Below are 16,493 nucleotides of genomic sequence, written 5' to 3'. Positions count from 1 at the left end.
ATGTAGGACGGGAGTCCATGTAACCGTGCATTCGTTCATTAGTGTGTTCCTATCATTGCTTGCTTTATTCTTTAAATACGCCTGTTATATAGCCACTGAAATAAGAATCCCAAAACATTTACAGCTACTCATTCACAACGAGACTTTCCTACTCTTTAGTGATATAGCCACTAAACTACTAAAGTGTTATAAAACCACTGTTCTAGCTATATCTCACTGTTCTTTCCAGATTCTTCCAGCCACTTTCAACTTCAGCTCCTGTCGATCATTGCCTGAAAAGAAGAGTGCCAAGTTTCTTTGAATGATCAATCCATCTTGACTGTCTCGAACTTTCTTATGGCTATCACGAATGCTTCTGGGAATCCCTTGCCATGTAAGTTTCCTGCCATTCCCACCAACTTCCAGACTGTAAGTAAATTGCCTAGCCTCATCTTCATCACCCATGAATCGCAGAAAGGTCATGTAAACCGGTGCCATTCCTATGTGAAAAGCCTCAAAGTGCAAGCAGAATTGTCGCCCAAAACAGTTAAATACCTGAACCAGATAATAGAACTTTTAGATGATTGTACTTGGGCTTCATAATTTTAAGACGTTGCAAGAATAGTCAGGTTTACTCTGTTTTCACAGGAGGCAATATGAAAAAAATTATCAGAAAAATAACAGTACTAGTATTTCTGAGGGAAAAAAGTAAATTTTTGAGCTTGATTCATTTGAAGTGCATATAGCTGCAGATTTCAATCAAAATCTCATTTCAACCATCAATGAAACCAGGTGAGAAAATCTCATTTCAACGCAATCAGCAAAAATTAGACTCAGTTCGGTTATTGAAATCAAAGTTACGTTCTAAGCTGCGAATTCCATGGATTTGAAAAATCAGGTTGTTTGATGAAACAGCTCACGCCAAAGTTTCGCAAAGACTTTCAAAGCAACTGATGTATAAATAAGATGAAAGAAAAGGGATATTTAGTTATTTGAAACTAGGTTGCGCAGTAATACAACAAAATAGTAATTACACGAGGAATCACCCCGTGAACCAACTTAAACTGGTTTCAGTACCATTTGGGAAAACAAATGCTACTCTCAATATTCAAGCTTTTTAAATCACTGATGAGTGACGAAGAATTCAGCCACATGAGAATCTGATGCAAATAATTGTGGAAAGAACAATTTGCAGCAAGGAAAAAGAGAAGGATCTTACTGTCGACATCCATGTAGCATTTTCAACTTCATGTGGATTGCATTTGACATATCGGTGTTTGAAAGTAGAACCATTGTGCAACTCAACCTTGTGATCCTCCTTGAGATGCATTATGAGGAATGGGATGTCACCGGTGACAGAACACTCAGCTCCAGCGTAGGGGCAGCAGTATGGACGATATTTACATATCTTTTCATGTCTGAGCTTGCAGTAGTATGGGAAGATATCCTGGCAACCCAAATTTTGGTATTGGCATGGGAGTTCCAAAGACGCTGCAACCTTTTCAAGAGCCAAGCACCTTATGTTTCCAAGCTCTTGGCGGCAAGTTGGACAAGAGTTGCGTACTCTAGCCTTGCACTTCGAACACAAAGTATGACCATTGGAACACTGCAGTAGAAATATAAAAGAATGAGACCGTTATTAATATAATATGTTAGATTTCTGTAAATTGCTATGCATAAGATAGAGTAGGGTTTTAACATGGGAAAGCTTACGTTGTTCATTGCATAGTAGTATCAGGAACAGGAGTCTAATAGTGACACTTTCAAGTACTCAATTCTCAATATATTTCTGACTATCAAAAAAGAAAGAAAGAAAGGAAACCTTTATCTTCTATATATCCTCACAGGGGTTCTACGTATAGAAACAATTTCTATGCCAAATGAATGTAAGGCTACGTATATCTGACCCTCCTTGTAAATAACATACCTGAAAAATCGGAGGGTACATTAAATTCACGCAAACAGGACACTCAAGTAGCTCATGAACATCATTATTTGAAGACATTCCAAGATTTCCAATGGATTGATTGGAAGTCTTGCTCAAGGGAGAGCCTCTTTGTTCTGCATTCAACGTCATACTCATACCATAGTCTGAAAATAGAATGGGAGACTCTATTACTTCCTTCCAGATTATGCCTCCAGGAGCCATAATTTGTTCTGCCAAATGTCGGTATTCCTCCACTTTTCTCTGTCTATAAATTGGGATTCATTCTTATGATCTCTCAAATGCTGTCAATTGCATTGACCTTCATCTGCGTTACCCTGTACAGCATACAAACATGAATTTTTTTTTCAAACTATTCTATTTCACATGACTAAACTAAATAACATGCAACAAATCGCTTTGCCAACAGACTTGAGCATACAATAAATGAAAAATACTGGAACGTTCAATTATGCGTACACTCACTAAAATCGACGCAACATTCATACTTCAGCATTGAATAATATTCCATGAATGAGAAGTAGCCTCCGCTATACTTTCAAAATAGAAACCGAGTATATGAGCTCTTCCTTGTGGAACTAGTAGTTTTCCTTTGATACTAGTATATTCATGTTGTTGTTCAAAACAAGAAAGTGAAGAAATGCAAAAGTATCTCATCTGATGAGTTTATCGTGTTCCTTTCATGGTTAAATCAAGTATCATAATATCAATTTTTTATTAACTTCTCAGAAGACAAAATCAACATGCAAATGGTACAAAACTATCTTTACAAATCCCTCACCATGTGTTTGAAAAGCGTAAAACAAAGATAATAAAATCAATGAAGCTTTGTCTTTCTACATGTTTCAACAATAAAAAAAAGTACCATTTCAGCAGAGAAATTAATCTAATCCCACAAGAGTGAACTAGCACAAAATTGACAGTGCACTAGAATAACAATTTCAACATGAAGACTCCAGGCCTGTATCATCTGGCTTTCTAAGCAATTTTTTATAACATGTTTACATTCCCAAACAAGTTGCAGGATATCATAAACAACACATATCAGAACTGGCCCCAAAATATATCTCAAACCTAAAACCACCAAAAGAAGCAAATTCAACCAATCCTAGCTACCTTAAGTAAAAAGAGATGAAAGATTCAAAATTCGAACTAATCATCAACAACAAATGACCCAAACGAACAAAATAGAGCAGAAGTGCTGCAAAACTGACCAAAACCTGCATACCCAGATGAGAACTTCACCCCATGAACTTGATAAACCAACATCAGAACCATCAGAGCCCCCCAAAGCAGTGTAAACGGCCAAGTAACTGTTAAACACCCAGATGAGGATTACTGAGACGAAAAGCTTGAGTATTTAATCAATCCAATAATTGAATCTTTCTTACAGAGACAAAAGCAGTTGGGGACGTGGAGCAATGTTACCGCAAATTGCGTCTTATCTTGATTTGGAACAATAATCAATACACGGAGAGGGCAGGTTTTTTAGGGGTGACAAAACTCTAGGTGATTTCATGATTGAATTTATTTAATCGGATTAAATCAAATTTGAACATGAGTTATATGTTTGAAATTTGAGTTTAAACATAAAATTTTTGTCTGGTTTAAAATTGAATCTGGGTCCAAACATATAAATTTTATCCAATTTATTTGTCTAGACTCGAATCCGGATTAAATTATTATTCGATTTAGTTATTCGGATTTAAACCAATCCAGATATCATCAAAAATTAAGAATGTCCAAAATTCAATTAGGGTTAGGATCCAGACAATAAATATTTCGTAAATATGTGCTCTCTTATCTGACCCGAATAGATTTTTTTCCCAGCCGATTTAGCCATTTAGGATCTCCCAGCTGCTGCTTTTTTTAAAGCAAGAATTTATTCCAAAAGGAGGAGAAGTATATCATGGGCCATTGGGACTCCGCTCAGGGCGTGAGAACTCCACAAACCTACGGAACAAAGAATGGACTTGGGAACGCATTCAATCCATTGGTCTGTCGCAGCCCATTGTGTAATATAATTATTTTAGTGCTTATAACTTTTATTTTATTTTATTTATATTTGTGAGAATTTATTTAATTTACTTGGTGTTGGTCTATCGTCCACAAACAAAATTACAAAACATATAACCTTTAGTCCATAGAACAGCATTACATTAATAATACACACATCAAACTTGTTTATTAATTGTGTACATGAGAAGTTCCCACAGTTTATGAATTGATTACCCTGCAATTCTTCCGAATCTCTCCGGCCGACCCAGTAAGAGGACTTATATTCCCCATTTTGATCATGGAATTAGCAAAATCACTCAAGAAAAGATTTTGATTACTGCTGTAACTTTGAACAAGACTTCTAGTTGTCGATGCGGCCTCGTTGCTGGAATACAGAACCTGATCTGATCCAAGAAGGCCCTTGTTGTTGATCAAGTTTTGAAAATAATGGTTGTCAAACAAATCAACCGAGTTTCTGTCTAGAACTGCTGTTTTGTTTCCATCGTCAGTCAATGGACACAATTGTTGCAACTCGGACAGCATACTTGTTTCTAATGTACTGTCGGGGGCACCAGTTGCGGAAAAATTGAACAATCTGTCGTTAAATGTCGCACACCTTGCCAATCCAATTGTATGTGCACCTGATTTAACATGAACAATTAGTTAAGCACATTCAATGATATTGCTAATATTGAACGATGAGACGAGGTAGTTAGGGAAGGATTCCAATATTTTTTATCTTAGTTATCTCAAATGTTGAGATAGATGCACATGATCTGTATGAAATCATATACGTACATTTCAACATTTGTGATAGACATTTGTGATACCTGACAAGGACACGACGTCCGTGATGTTAAGGCCAACCGCGGCAAATTTGGCGGTGATGACACCGACTGTTTCAGTGGGAGCAGGAAGGGCAAGATTTGCTCCTGTTTGGTTAGCCACCAATCCATCCCTTCTTCCTAGTTGGACCTTCCATGAAGGTCCTCCACTCTTTACCAAACATATATAAATATAAGTTAAAAATCTCATGTCTCATCAAATTCTTTCAATATGTCTACATTCTTAATTAATATTATATATATATATATATATATATATATATATAGAGAGAGAGAGAGAGAGAGAGGGGCTTACTAAGAGAACTGAATCACGAGCAGCTATGGCTAGTATGTCCGCACATGAAACAACTCCACTACACTGACTCTCAACAGCAGTTTTGACGGCATCGACCACTTCAAATCCTCTCGCTGAGTTTATATTAGGAAATGCAAACTTCTCACCACCACTTCCATCCAGCAGAACTGACGCATCGCAACCCTGTAGAAGAATTTTTTTTTTAAAAAAACTATATAATGATGACTTAATCATGCACTATTGCTTTTACTATTCTTGATCATAGCAAAAAAGGTGACGAAGACAACAAGTTTAAACCCTAAACTGGCAACCTAAGCATACCAACTTCGCACTATATATATATACCAAGTTGTTTCTTGAATTATATAATCTGATCTTTTTTGGAAACCACTATGAAGTGGAACTATTTAAAAAGGACGCGCATGCATGGTCACCTTTTAACTACTTAAATCATATATATATATATATATATATATATATATATGTATATATATATATGCATGTTAGTCTCACATTCACGAAGCAATCATGAAAATGAAGGCGGAGCAAAGAGGCTGCCATTCGCATCTCGGTCTTGATGGCATTTTGAACTTCTCTTCGTACAATTTGAAGAAGTTTCGGGCACGTTGTGGAGTAGAAGTCTGCGCTTAGTTGTGCTCTCGCAGTCAAACACAATAGAAGGATAGTCGACAAAAGCCAAACAAACCCAAAGCAACGTGACCACTTCATGGTTATACTAAGACACAATTAGTGAAATATAGTAGATAATCTTAATAGGCAACACAAATATACCTTGAAAACCCTTTGAAGGTCTATTTATAAGCATACTCTCATGGCTTAATTAACAATGTTATGTGTAACTAGTGACTAATAGAATACACCCGTGTGTTGGCACTATGCAAGTAGTGCTCGTGATGTATGGCGGCCGGCTAGCTCCACAATATTATTATTGTTCAATTCATATGTGTACCAATTGCAAGCTTTGTATTTGAACAAATCCATAACAAGTTACTAAACTCTAAAAAATGCCGACAATGTATGCATTTAATGTGGGTTAGTAGTTGTCAAGATTGCATGCAAGTTCATCATGAATCATAACACACTTAACACAGTATTAATTGTATATAATCAGTACTGCAAAGAGAGAGACAAAAAAGGTTTCAACCTTTTCGGTTCCACTACAGCACTCGATTAACAAAATAACGTGAATTAGTTCTATAAGCACGCACTAAGTCCTCAACCATTAATTCTGTCCATTAGTTTGAATATGTGGAGCAAACTTCAGTTTTAGCTCCGTTAATTTATTGGTCAACGAAGAGCTTGAGTTTAATTTATTTTTTTAGTAATCGAAAAGACACTATATAAATTTGTTTTTTAACTGATATAGGTATAAATTCAGGTCGTTAATCCAGTGCACACATAAATTTTTCACCTGATAACAGGATAAGTTGGGCAAAAACTTAACACGTGACCATAAGAGTATTGCTCCAAGTATGAATCGAATTCAAAACATTCCAAAGTTCACACTGTTTAACCCAAGAAAGATTCATATTAGACTATCACCCAAACGGTTAACTTCAGACTCTCTGGGCGATTGTGAACATCAAAATAAATATGCACTTAAGCATACTTTTTAAAATATATATATATATACATAGTTAACTTGAGCACACTTACATATGGTGGAGGATGCACTATGGCTAGATAACCTAAAATTTAGTCTCTCTTTTGTTTTGATAATTATTTTTCTATTGATTTTGTTTTTGAGAGCAACAGAACAACAAAAGCGGCCCAACACAGCTAGCTAAGTCGGCCCATTCGAGAAAGCCCATTACCTGAGGCGGCCCAATTATTATTATTTTTGAGACTGGTGATTTTTATTTTAGGCGACATTCGGTTTTTATTCTTCCGTTTGAGATATGTATGGCGCCATTTTAATTTTCATTTCCGTAAGAGCGAATCTTCCACGTATCGGAAGAAGAAACACCCGTGTCTGTACGATTATCTTCTAGTCTCGTCCACACTGCAGAATTCATTCCTTCTCCAACAAGGCACTGAAATTTCGCGCAACGATTTCAATATTTCATGACTCCAATTTAATTCATCACACTCATTATTCAGATCTGGCAATCCTCTTTGGTCGATGAACAACAGCAGGAGCCTCGTTCTCCGACGTAGAGAACCAGCTGATCGACGCCCTCATCGGGATCCAAGGTCACGACCGATCCGCTTCTTCTCGACAGCTCAATGTAGGTTACGCTTTTTGTCGACTGATTGAGTTGAAGGCATTTGAACTTTCAGTGATAGATTAATTTGAAAAATTAGGGTTGTTGCAGGATGTGGAGCAGGCGGTGAAAAATCTAGAAGGATTAGGAGGCGTACCTGATCTAGTGAGTGACTGTTTTTGGTTAAAAATTTTACGGTTCTTTTGTTCTTGAGTTTTGTCATGAGATGCGACTGAGACTCAAGTTTGATTGAAGATCTATGGCAACTGATGTTTACTACCAGACCGGGATCTGCGATTCAGGTTTGAATGTTATTCTCTGCTTTATATATAGGACAATTTGACTAATATATACGTCTTCAGCGTTTGTATGGCTCCGTTGATGACTTCCAATATATGCCTGGCACGTGTACAGAACCATTTGAGCAAGACCTCCCTCTGTTTGATCTTGGAAGGGAAAGAATAAGTTATACTTGAGGAAGGATTGTTAAATTTTGTATGTTCTTGATGATTTTCTAAGCCTTTTTCATTCCTCTTTCAATCAATCAAGTTGTTGAGAAATAACAAACTTATTAGAGGTAGTAAGATGCTTTTGTGTGAGAAAGAGGCCAATGGCAAGGTGTCTGATATTGTGGGGATAAGGAATAACATATGTCTACAGTCTACCTTCAGATTATAAATAGAATTTTTCCATTGTTGCTTTCACATGCAAAATAAGAAGGTCAAAGTTTGACAGCTAAAATGATATGGCATAAGTTATAAAGGTCCCTCCGAAATATTAATCTTCTTTTTCAATAACAGTTGCATTGCATTGCATCTGTTATTTGGATATAATTGTAGAGAACATTTGTCAGAGTCGCCTTCTTCTGTGTTTTTCAAGAGGTCTATCTTCGGACAAGTATCCAGTGCCATTTAGGCTTCTTGGTGATGAAGCAAAATATTGGCTAGACATTACATATTTGTTCTCTTCTGGAAACTTGCGAATTTCAAGAGTAAACAAGGTAAACAGGTTCTGTATTTCCTTTAGGGGTACCAACTAACTAGGCACTTCTGCTGTTACATGATGCCTGCATTTTTTTTGTCTGAATGGAAAATCCAAGCACTTTGATATATGTTTGAACATACTCACCTTTAGTTTGATTTACTAAAGACATCCAGCAATGTCTCTTTAGTACAGGGCACCACGTTTATCCTGTAAAAGAAAAACCGAACATAGGCAAAAGCTTTTATCGGCAATTTCAACTGGAACAGGAGTTTTAGAAGTAAAAATTATCAGTTAACGAATCTAATTAATGTGGAGTAAATTTTTATTATGTTACTGGAATAATTGTCCTGATTAACTTCTTTCATGCCATAACCTTTTCAGGCAATTGATGAGTTTATCTCCTCAAATCAGAACAAAGCCGAAGATGATCTCGAACTTCTGGAGGGATGGTGGCAAATGATATGGAGTTCACAGGTGCCTTTACTGTCATAATAGAATTTCTTGTCTCATTTTTCCGATTTAATAGAAGTTCCTCCAATTCGTGGTTCCGCATTTACTATTACCGCTATGGTTCTCGGAATCAATAGTTTGCCATTTGAAACTAAGTGCAACCCGATTTCTTTTGACTTTGGAGTGAGAATTATTTGCTCTGAATCTGAAGAATGAAAGAATGAGGGTCAATTGTATAGCTTGGAGTATAATACAATTGTTGACACTACGTAGCTACTGGTAGCAGCAATAGTTGGGCAGAGAAGCCAGAGGCCCAGAGTTCACTAAATACACAGGTTTGAGCACATAGTTCATAAGTAAATGATTGGAAAGATGACCCCAAAAGGGAAAGGATAAACAGAAGGGTGTTTAGAGGCTTAAAAGTACATTCCTGAATCACGTCAGCAGAAGACTTAATTTGTTGAACCTATTCCATGAAAAGCATACAAAAACCCTACTAAGCGCAGTCTGGTGCAAGTCTATGGCTATAAAGGCGTGGAAGGAGACTGATAGAAAATCACATTAGATGTGAGAAAAAAATGTTATCACTGTAAATGTGGTTTCCTTATTCAAGCTGAGAACCCTTAGAGCAGTCATTTGTTGGAGACAATGTCATTCAAAGTCCTGTTTTGTCTAGTTTGTGCATATGGATCATGCTGTTTTCTCTGGACTGTAGAAGGTCCATTTATCAATCCACCACTTTGAGTCTGCTTTAGGTGCTTCCTGAATATGCAACTTCAGTTCTTGATCGCTGCTGAGAGTATTGATTCAATACTTCGCGGGTTGTAAATGTGTCTTTTCAAAGCTTTCCTTCTCCATAATGCTCGACCTCTCCCGCTTTGTCATGGTTCTATCATAACATTGTACCATCTTATTTAATTTGGTTGCTACTATTATTGATCAGAGCCTTTAAAATCAGTTTTTACTTAAATTTCGTTGGAGTTTATAGAACGGGACATATAATTGGAGCTCGGATAAAATACATGAATTACGCTACATTATATTGGAAATAGTTGTTAAGTTCTTGAATGATGACTCGTCTCTCTGAATAATTATAGCTGCCGGTAGACTGAAAGCTGAAATTTGAATTTATTGTCTTCCCCAGTTTCATTTTACAACATCAATTCTCGTTGAAGGCACATCATGCTTTATTGGTATAGAATTCATGCATAACTTCTATGCTTATACTTGCCCACAACTAGTTCCCTTTTGTATTGGTTTCTGATAAAACCTGACATGTTAGTTTTAGTCGGCAGATAGAGATGTGACTTCATTTTTCCTTTCCTTGACTGTTTGTTCTTCCTCAAGTGGGCTTAATTTGGCTCATTCTATACTATGAATATTTTCTATTAACTAAAAGGTGATGTTCTTGTTGATGCCCACGCCTTGAGTTTGAAATAATTACCAATTGGTAAGTATTTTAAGAAGTTGTCTATCTAGTATCTACAAACGACCGCATCATGTATCGTTAGGAAAAGTTCAGCCCAGCCTAAACTGGGTCCAAAAGTTCGGCCTAACCTTTCAACCCATGCCTAGCCCGTGCACAAGTATTCCTTAAAAAAATGTCTTAACAAATTCGGGCCAGGCAGAGCTGAGCATGAAACCGACCTACCTTTCAGCTAGGACCGGCCCATGCATAAATGTTCATTGGAGCCAGGCCAGCTGGGCCCAATGGTTCGGCCCAACCTTTACCCAGACCTAGCTCATACATAATATCTTTAAAAAATGTCTAAAATTCGGGCCGGACCGGGCCAGGCAGATATAGGCCCAAGTGCTCTGGCCAACCTCAGCCCAAATCCGGCCCATTTTTAAAGTCTAAAATTCAAGCCAGGCAGATATAGGCCCAATCGTTCGGGCCAACCTTTCGTTTGACTTCGAGCTGGGCTCAATGGTTCGGCACAACCTTTCAGCCCAAACCCAGCCCAATTTTTTAAAAATGTATAATTCGGGCCGGGCAGGCCAGACTGGCCCAAGCTTGTTCCACCGAGCAGGGCCAACCATTCAGCCAAGGACAGGCCAATGGATAAATGTTCATTTGAGCCAGGACAGCTGGGCCCAATGGTTAGGCCCAACCTTTCAGCCCAAACCCGGCCCATACATGAATATTCTTTAAAAATGTCTAAAAAACTTCGGGCCGGACCAGGCTGGTCCAAGTTTTGTCCGGTTGTCCCATCGAGCCGGGCTTTAAGACTTTAGACACCAAACCCAGAAAGACAATTTTGATGCTCAGTCTTGGCCAATTGGCCTTAACCCCCGCCTAGGTACCACCAATAGAACATGAAGGGAAAAAAAAATTGTCAACACGAGGAAATGGAATCCTCTATTCGCAAGGCCTCCTTTTTTCCTTCATCCGGAATTTGTATCCTAGCAATAGCTGCCTCAATCAATCAGAAGCTGAACGATTTTAATAACTTTTCAAGCAAAAGAAGCTTATCGATTGCAAAACAAATGGAGAGGATTGAACTAGATGCAATCAAATTGACATGGGCACAATCAACCTCTCCCTACCACTGATCAATCAAATCAATTAACAATGGACAGAGAGAACTACTTATCTAGCAAGCCAACACTTCCCCCCTTGCTTGGCTAGAGAGCGCATTTATGGCCAGGACAAAAGATCGTTCCACAACATCGTCAGAATCCCTTGCTATAGGGGGGAAGTTGAAACCACAGAACATTCACATTTTGAACAGCACCTTTCTCAAGCTCTTTTAAAATCTCAACCATGCACCCGCATTCCATAGCACAAACACAACCAGCCAGGTTTTGCTGAACCACAAACACTATACATAAGGAAAAATCTCATGGAAAATAACGTAAGGGGGAGAAACAGGTACCAGCAAAAACAAATATCAAAGATTAGTTTGTTCAGAAATAACTTACATAATCTCCTTATTCTTGTTCCCCCTACGCTTCACAGTTTCATCATGGATACAGAAGCAGCAGTTAATTAAACATAATTAGCATATACTATTTAAGTGACAGAGAGCACTAGAAGCACCAGTTAGGTACATACATAAAAATCAATAACACGAATAAATTATTTCTAGCTTTCAGATAAGTGAACTTTCCTGATAACAATACTTGGTAGCTCCTTTGAAAATATCTCCCACAATAATAATAATGTCAGACCAAACTAGAAATTGGAAGCTTAAGGAGAAATGATAAAGAATGAAGATCCTTCGTACCTAAGCATCCTTCATTAACCAGTCTTCACTGACACGTAACTTGTGACTTCCTGTAATCTTCTTCCTTCCAATCTCTCTTGCAAACCAAAAAAGAAGGGGGCTACAATAATCATGCCATATAAACACATAAATGGGAATTTTACAACAGTGTTCAACTTCTACCATAGATACGATGACTCCACCAATTGGCGACATTGATAAACACCAACAAGCCAAATTCTCGGGGGTGCCAATAAAACCTTCTACATCTGACTGTGATCAAAACCACATCATTCCTATTTCAAACAAGTTTGTACATCAATTACAGTATAACAGCTCGAAACTTACATGTGTAAATGTTCAAAAGAAGAGTTCTGCATGCTTACTCCATGAACCAGTTGAGATAGCCATTGATTCTCTCGATCAAACAACTACCCAAAAGAAAACATTCAACAACAGAACAGAGGGCAGAAAATGTAATCACAAGAGAAATAAATAAAGTAATAAATTAAGAAACAGTATTATTTCAGATCCATTACAGAGTAAGAGATAATTCATAATAATACAAATACCAAATTATCAAATAGGGTCTTCCGACATTAGAAAAAAAAATGCTTAGTGCATAATAGTCCTTGATTATCTTACATATTTGAAGGTTCATTACAAACTTTAAAATCAAACAAGCAAACATATGCTTTTAGCTCCATCAACCTCATACCTGCACACCCATTAGACCTACAAAAGAGCAAACTCATTCCCTCCCAATCCAACCCAAAAGGAAAGGATTAAAACCTCGAACCTACTTCTACCAGTCTAGTTAGGCAAGATGAGAGGAGAAAAGGGAAAGAAAAGAGAGCCAATTCTTCCTCTTTTCCCCCCTATAAGCAGTCACAAAAAGATAAAAGCAAAAAAGAAAGAAAAATAAAGAAACAGCAAAAGACAAAGAGCAAGAGAACTAAACTAAATTTACATGGACCGCAACCCTGAGGTGTCATACTTTGTTAAATGATTATCTTTCCAGAGAAGAGACTTACACTAACGCTGGAATGATTAAATCAGTCACAGCCACCGATGCCCTTCTCTACAGTTCCACATCCCTTTGTCCATCTTTCTCTGCAACTATCTTATTCCCTACAAATCATTCCGGGCTTCTTGACCATTTTCTGATCTTGGTCAACAATAACATCATCCTTAACAATCTCATTTGACTTTTGAGGCATTATTGATTTATTGTCCTTGGGCGCCTCCAATTTTGCAACTATTTGGTCAACCTACGCCTCCATTCCATCTTCTTTAGAATTCTCCACTGCTGCCTCATCCTTGTTCGAAATCACTTTAACTGGTCCAAACTCATTTCCTGCTACTTCATCTTTACTGACGTCGTTCTTCACATCCATCTCATTTGGTACAAACTCTTCCGTACAAACATTCCCAACACCTTTGACTAATTCTTTTGTGTCGATATGAACACTCTGTCCTTCCCCACTCCCAGAAGCATAAATAAACGCCTCATTATTATCACCAACATCTGATCCTCCTCCCTCACTCTCATTCTCTTCAGACAAGTTTTCCACCACCCCCTCGTTCACATCCTGAACTACCCGACCACGCCTCTCTAAGGCCAGCAACCTCCTCCTTAATTCCCCCATCTCCCTCTCCATCAAAAACAGCCTCTCCTTCAATGTCAAATTCTCCTCCTCCAATTGCGTTATATGGGAATCCTGATCATCCACCCTATTCTCCAACACATTGTGATACTCCATACCCCCGTAATTTGGATATATCATCTCAAACCGGCTCAAATCATGGTCTAATCTCCTCTCCACTTCCACATGCTCTTCTACATCACTTTCACTCGACCCTCCTCCCTCTTCCTCCTCATCATCCTCATTTCCCGGTGAAGACCTCAGCCTGATCAACCCCTTCATTGACCCATAACCATCAACCCCCCACTCTTCCTTTGCCATGTCACCTAAAACCTCCCTAGATGGTGAGAACATGGGTGTAGGCAGCACCGCAGGTGTCACAGGACAAGGTGAAACTAGCTCCGCAATACCGCCAGCCTTCTTTGCACGAATAATAAATGAAGTCGTGTTCCTAGGTGCATAAGGTGCGAATCTATTATTAAATTTCTTGTTAGGGTAGAATTTTCGTGCCTTTAAGCGATTTTGAGACTGTAATTCGTGAAGAGTAGGGGGCTTATACCCTCCACTGCCTCCTGGACCACTTTTGGAGGCATTATTGGGGATAATCGGGAATGGTTTGTCTGATCTTCTTTGCTCCTTGCGCTTGTCAGTGATTCCCTTCTTGCCCTTCCAGTTGCTTCTCGGCTTGGAGGGTACGAAACCTGGATTCATCAGCGGGTTTTGGTACTTCATGCTGGGGTCTTGCTTCGGCCATGGCATGTAGCTACGATTCATCATCATAGGTTGATTCATACCCTGCGACTGCGCTATCTGGTTCAGCATCTGAGACTGTACCGGATTCATCATCTGAGGATGCTGGTTCATCGCCTGTGATTGGCTCAATATCTGCGGCGGAATCGGATTCAGTACCTGAGGATTCTGTGACATCATTTGAGATTGCTGGTTCAACATCTGCGACTGTACTGGATGAGGCGGCGGCTGCTGGTTCATCATTTGGATCTGAGACTGATCGTTCATCGTACGAAATGGAACTAACAAAACGAATTAGAACACACGCAAAACGCTAACCTCAACAGCAATTAACGAGAAAATTGGCTTGAAACTCTCAATTGCAAGATCAAAAACCCCTAAAAATCAATCAATTGATCTCAAATTCTTAAGTTTCAAGCGATTTTGATTAATTTCGTGGCCTTGTCTGTCCTCCTCTCTCTCCAGTTTTGTTTGAATTTTTTTCAGATCTGAAATGCTCTGATTTCGTTGGCCTGCGTGAGGTTGTGGATTAGATTGTTTTTATAGCAGGAGGAGGAGATACGTGGACCGTTAGATTTCCATTTGAGAGAAGGGACGGATCAGATTGGAACAGTGGTACCAGAATAACTTTTTTAAAAGGGTTGGACTCGGTAGGAGAAGGAAAAGTGGACCTGACCGCCTTCGATTACACGCGGAATATAGAGAAGAAAGTTTCCATCTTCTTTAGGAAATTACGTTTTACTCCCCCAACTGATTTATTATTTCTTTAAATTGGCAATTCCGTCCCCATATTTTTTGAAGATTTTGTTTTCCTCCCTTGATTTATTTGTGCTTAGCACTTCCATCTATCTTTAATAAATAAAAAAATCTCAAAAATAGTAGTTAGATTTCTAATTCCAAAATGATGTGTCCATAATTTTGGTATTCATAATCTAAGTGGCTTGAGGAGAAGTATGGGAGACTATTTAATATAAAATGGTCCCCCACACTTCTCCTCATACTATATAGATTATGGATAAAAATTTAAACATATAGTGCTTCCATTTCTAATTATGCAAAATTATTGCATTTCTCATTGTTCCTTTTTCTTTTCTTTTTCTAGTGTTCTTGTCGTCTGAGTTTAGGAAAGAAGTAGTGGTCAAAAATAATCTATCACTTATCCATATGTTTAATCGAATTCAAATCCTATTATTAAAATTCACGAAAAATTATGGCAGAGCCAATACCATACAAGATTTGGTCACTAAACCCATTTCAACCCGAAACTGACTTGGATCAGAAATATACAATTCCAAGATTTTAAAATTCCATTTAAATTTAAATTCAGGTAACTGATGTGTGGATTTGATCTTGTTCTCTATATCACAGCAATTCAAAATAGTGTTTTTCCCTTATTGGGAAATGCTGAATTTCAGAGAATTAGAAGGAATTGTAATTTATGACAGTTAAGCATGCATGATGAGAAGACTCCAACTATTTGAATTTTAAATTAATTTAATGATTATTTTCGACAACTTTTATTTTTGAATGAGTTGTGCGTTGGTCATTGTTATGCACCAGAGGCAGAGACCTTTCAACATTGTGATTGACGTACCCAATGGGTTGTCGTGCGTGACCTCGAAGGACAATTAACGAATAATAATTCACCAAAAGATGATTGATCCGTTAAAGTGTTGTGTAAATTAAGTAATATATATATATATATATATATATATCAAAACAGTTAAATCATACTTTAATATGTAATTATAATTAAACTAACGTTACTGGAAAAGAAATCGGTTATACTTGTGATTCGTGGGTTAGCTGATAAAAAATTACCACACTTTTCTTGCAACATTATTTAAAAAAGAAACATATATATCTCTTCTGTGACTAATATGAAACTAACAATAAATATTGTGTGGAAAACTAACCTGTTTTACTTCTCCATTGCATCATATGTGATTGGCAGCCAAGAAAGAATCCAATGACACCTGGGACAATAGTCAATATACAAGAGCGCAGGCTGAAAGAAAATGAGCACTAGAACAAATATCAGTAGGTCAAATATGGTCAAAATACAAAGGCTTGGATCAGGTAAGAAGATAAAGGGGAGCTGGGTAAGTGTAATCTCATGAATTGATAACTTAAAATAGGTTCTGCAGTGGTAAATAAGAAATTGAGGGGG

General features: G+C 37.8%; 3 protein-coding genes and 1 long non-coding RNA gene across 22 annotated transcripts; 1 reads left to right on the top strand and 3 right to left on the bottom strand.

Annotated features, from left to right (window-relative positions):
* Positions 1-67: 67 nt before the first annotated feature.
* LOC119993866 (E3 ubiquitin-protein ligase SINAT2-like) lies at positions 68-3,372 on the bottom strand. Of its 6 annotated transcripts, none has more exons than XM_038841163.1 (5): positions 3,316-3,372; positions 3,153-3,237; positions 1,907-2,241; positions 1,199-1,585; positions 68-534 (listed from the first exon to the last, which is right to left on the bottom strand). In XM_038841163.1, exons 3-5 carry the CDS (start codon positions 2,126-2,128, stop codon positions 214-216), a joined length of 930 nt encoding a protein of 309 aa, XP_038697091.1. In that variant the 5' UTR covers positions 2,129-2,241; positions 3,153-3,237; positions 3,316-3,372; the 3' UTR covers positions 68-213. The 6 variants fall into 6 exon arrangements, with proteins under 6 accessions (XP_038697091.1, XP_038697090.1, XP_038697092.1 ...); XM_038841162.1 differs by having other exon boundaries at positions 3,139-3,237; positions 3,316-3,345; XM_038841164.1 differs by having other exon boundaries at positions 3,145-3,237; positions 3,316-3,330.
* Positions 3,373-4,042: 670 nt separating this feature from the next.
* On the bottom strand, positions 4,043-5,830 carry LOC119993778 (peroxidase N). The gene is made up of 4 exons (XM_038841002.1): positions 5,576-5,830; positions 5,063-5,245; positions 4,753-4,918; positions 4,043-4,563 (listed from the first exon to the last, which is right to left on the bottom strand). The coding sequence occupies exons 1-4, from the start codon at positions 5,789-5,791 to the stop codon at positions 4,142-4,144; spliced, it is 987 nt and encodes a 328-aa protein (XP_038696930.1). The 5' UTR covers positions 5,792-5,830; the 3' UTR covers positions 4,043-4,141.
* A 1,162-nt stretch (positions 5,831-6,992) lies between these two features.
* On the top strand, positions 6,993-8,819 carry LOC119993561. Of its 2 annotated transcripts, XR_005466548.1 has the most exons (4): positions 6,993-7,311; positions 7,399-7,452; positions 7,543-7,589; positions 8,653-8,819. It is a non-coding gene; the product is annotated as an uncharacterized LOC119993561 (long non-coding RNA). The 2 variants fall into 2 exon arrangements; XR_005466547.1 differs by having other exon boundaries at positions 7,399-7,589.
* Positions 8,820-11,122: 2,303 nt separating this feature from the next.
* On the bottom strand, positions 11,123-14,847 carry LOC119993246. Of its 13 annotated transcripts, none has more exons than XM_038840277.1 (6): positions 12,962-14,847; positions 12,276-12,358; positions 12,111-12,200; positions 11,949-12,024; positions 11,644-11,672; positions 11,123-11,529 (listed from the first exon to the last, which is right to left on the bottom strand). In XM_038840277.1, exon 1 carries the CDS (start codon positions 14,588-14,590, stop codon positions 13,199-13,201), a length of 1,392 nt encoding a protein of 463 aa, XP_038696205.1. In that variant the 5' UTR covers positions 14,591-14,847; the 3' UTR covers positions 11,123-11,529; positions 11,644-11,672; positions 11,949-12,024; positions 12,111-12,200; positions 12,276-12,358; positions 12,962-13,198. The 13 variants fall into 13 exon arrangements, with proteins under 13 accessions (XP_038696205.1, XP_038696208.1, XP_038696204.1 ...); XM_038840280.1 differs by having other exon boundaries at positions 11,123-11,543; positions 11,644-11,667; XM_038840276.1 differs by having other exon boundaries at positions 11,644-11,667.
* Between the last annotated feature and the right edge of the window lie 1,646 nt (positions 14,848-16,493).

Source organism: Tripterygium wilfordii, chromosome 23, assembly GCF_013401445.1.
Source record: "Tripterygium wilfordii isolate XIE 37 chromosome 23, ASM1340144v1, whole genome shotgun sequence".
In the NCBI taxonomy this organism is placed as follows: domain Eukaryota; kingdom Viridiplantae; phylum Streptophyta; class Magnoliopsida; order Celastrales; family Celastraceae; genus Tripterygium; species Tripterygium wilfordii.
The sequence above is the reverse complement of the archived record's forward strand: the minus strand, read 5'-3'. Positions and strand labels throughout refer to the sequence as shown.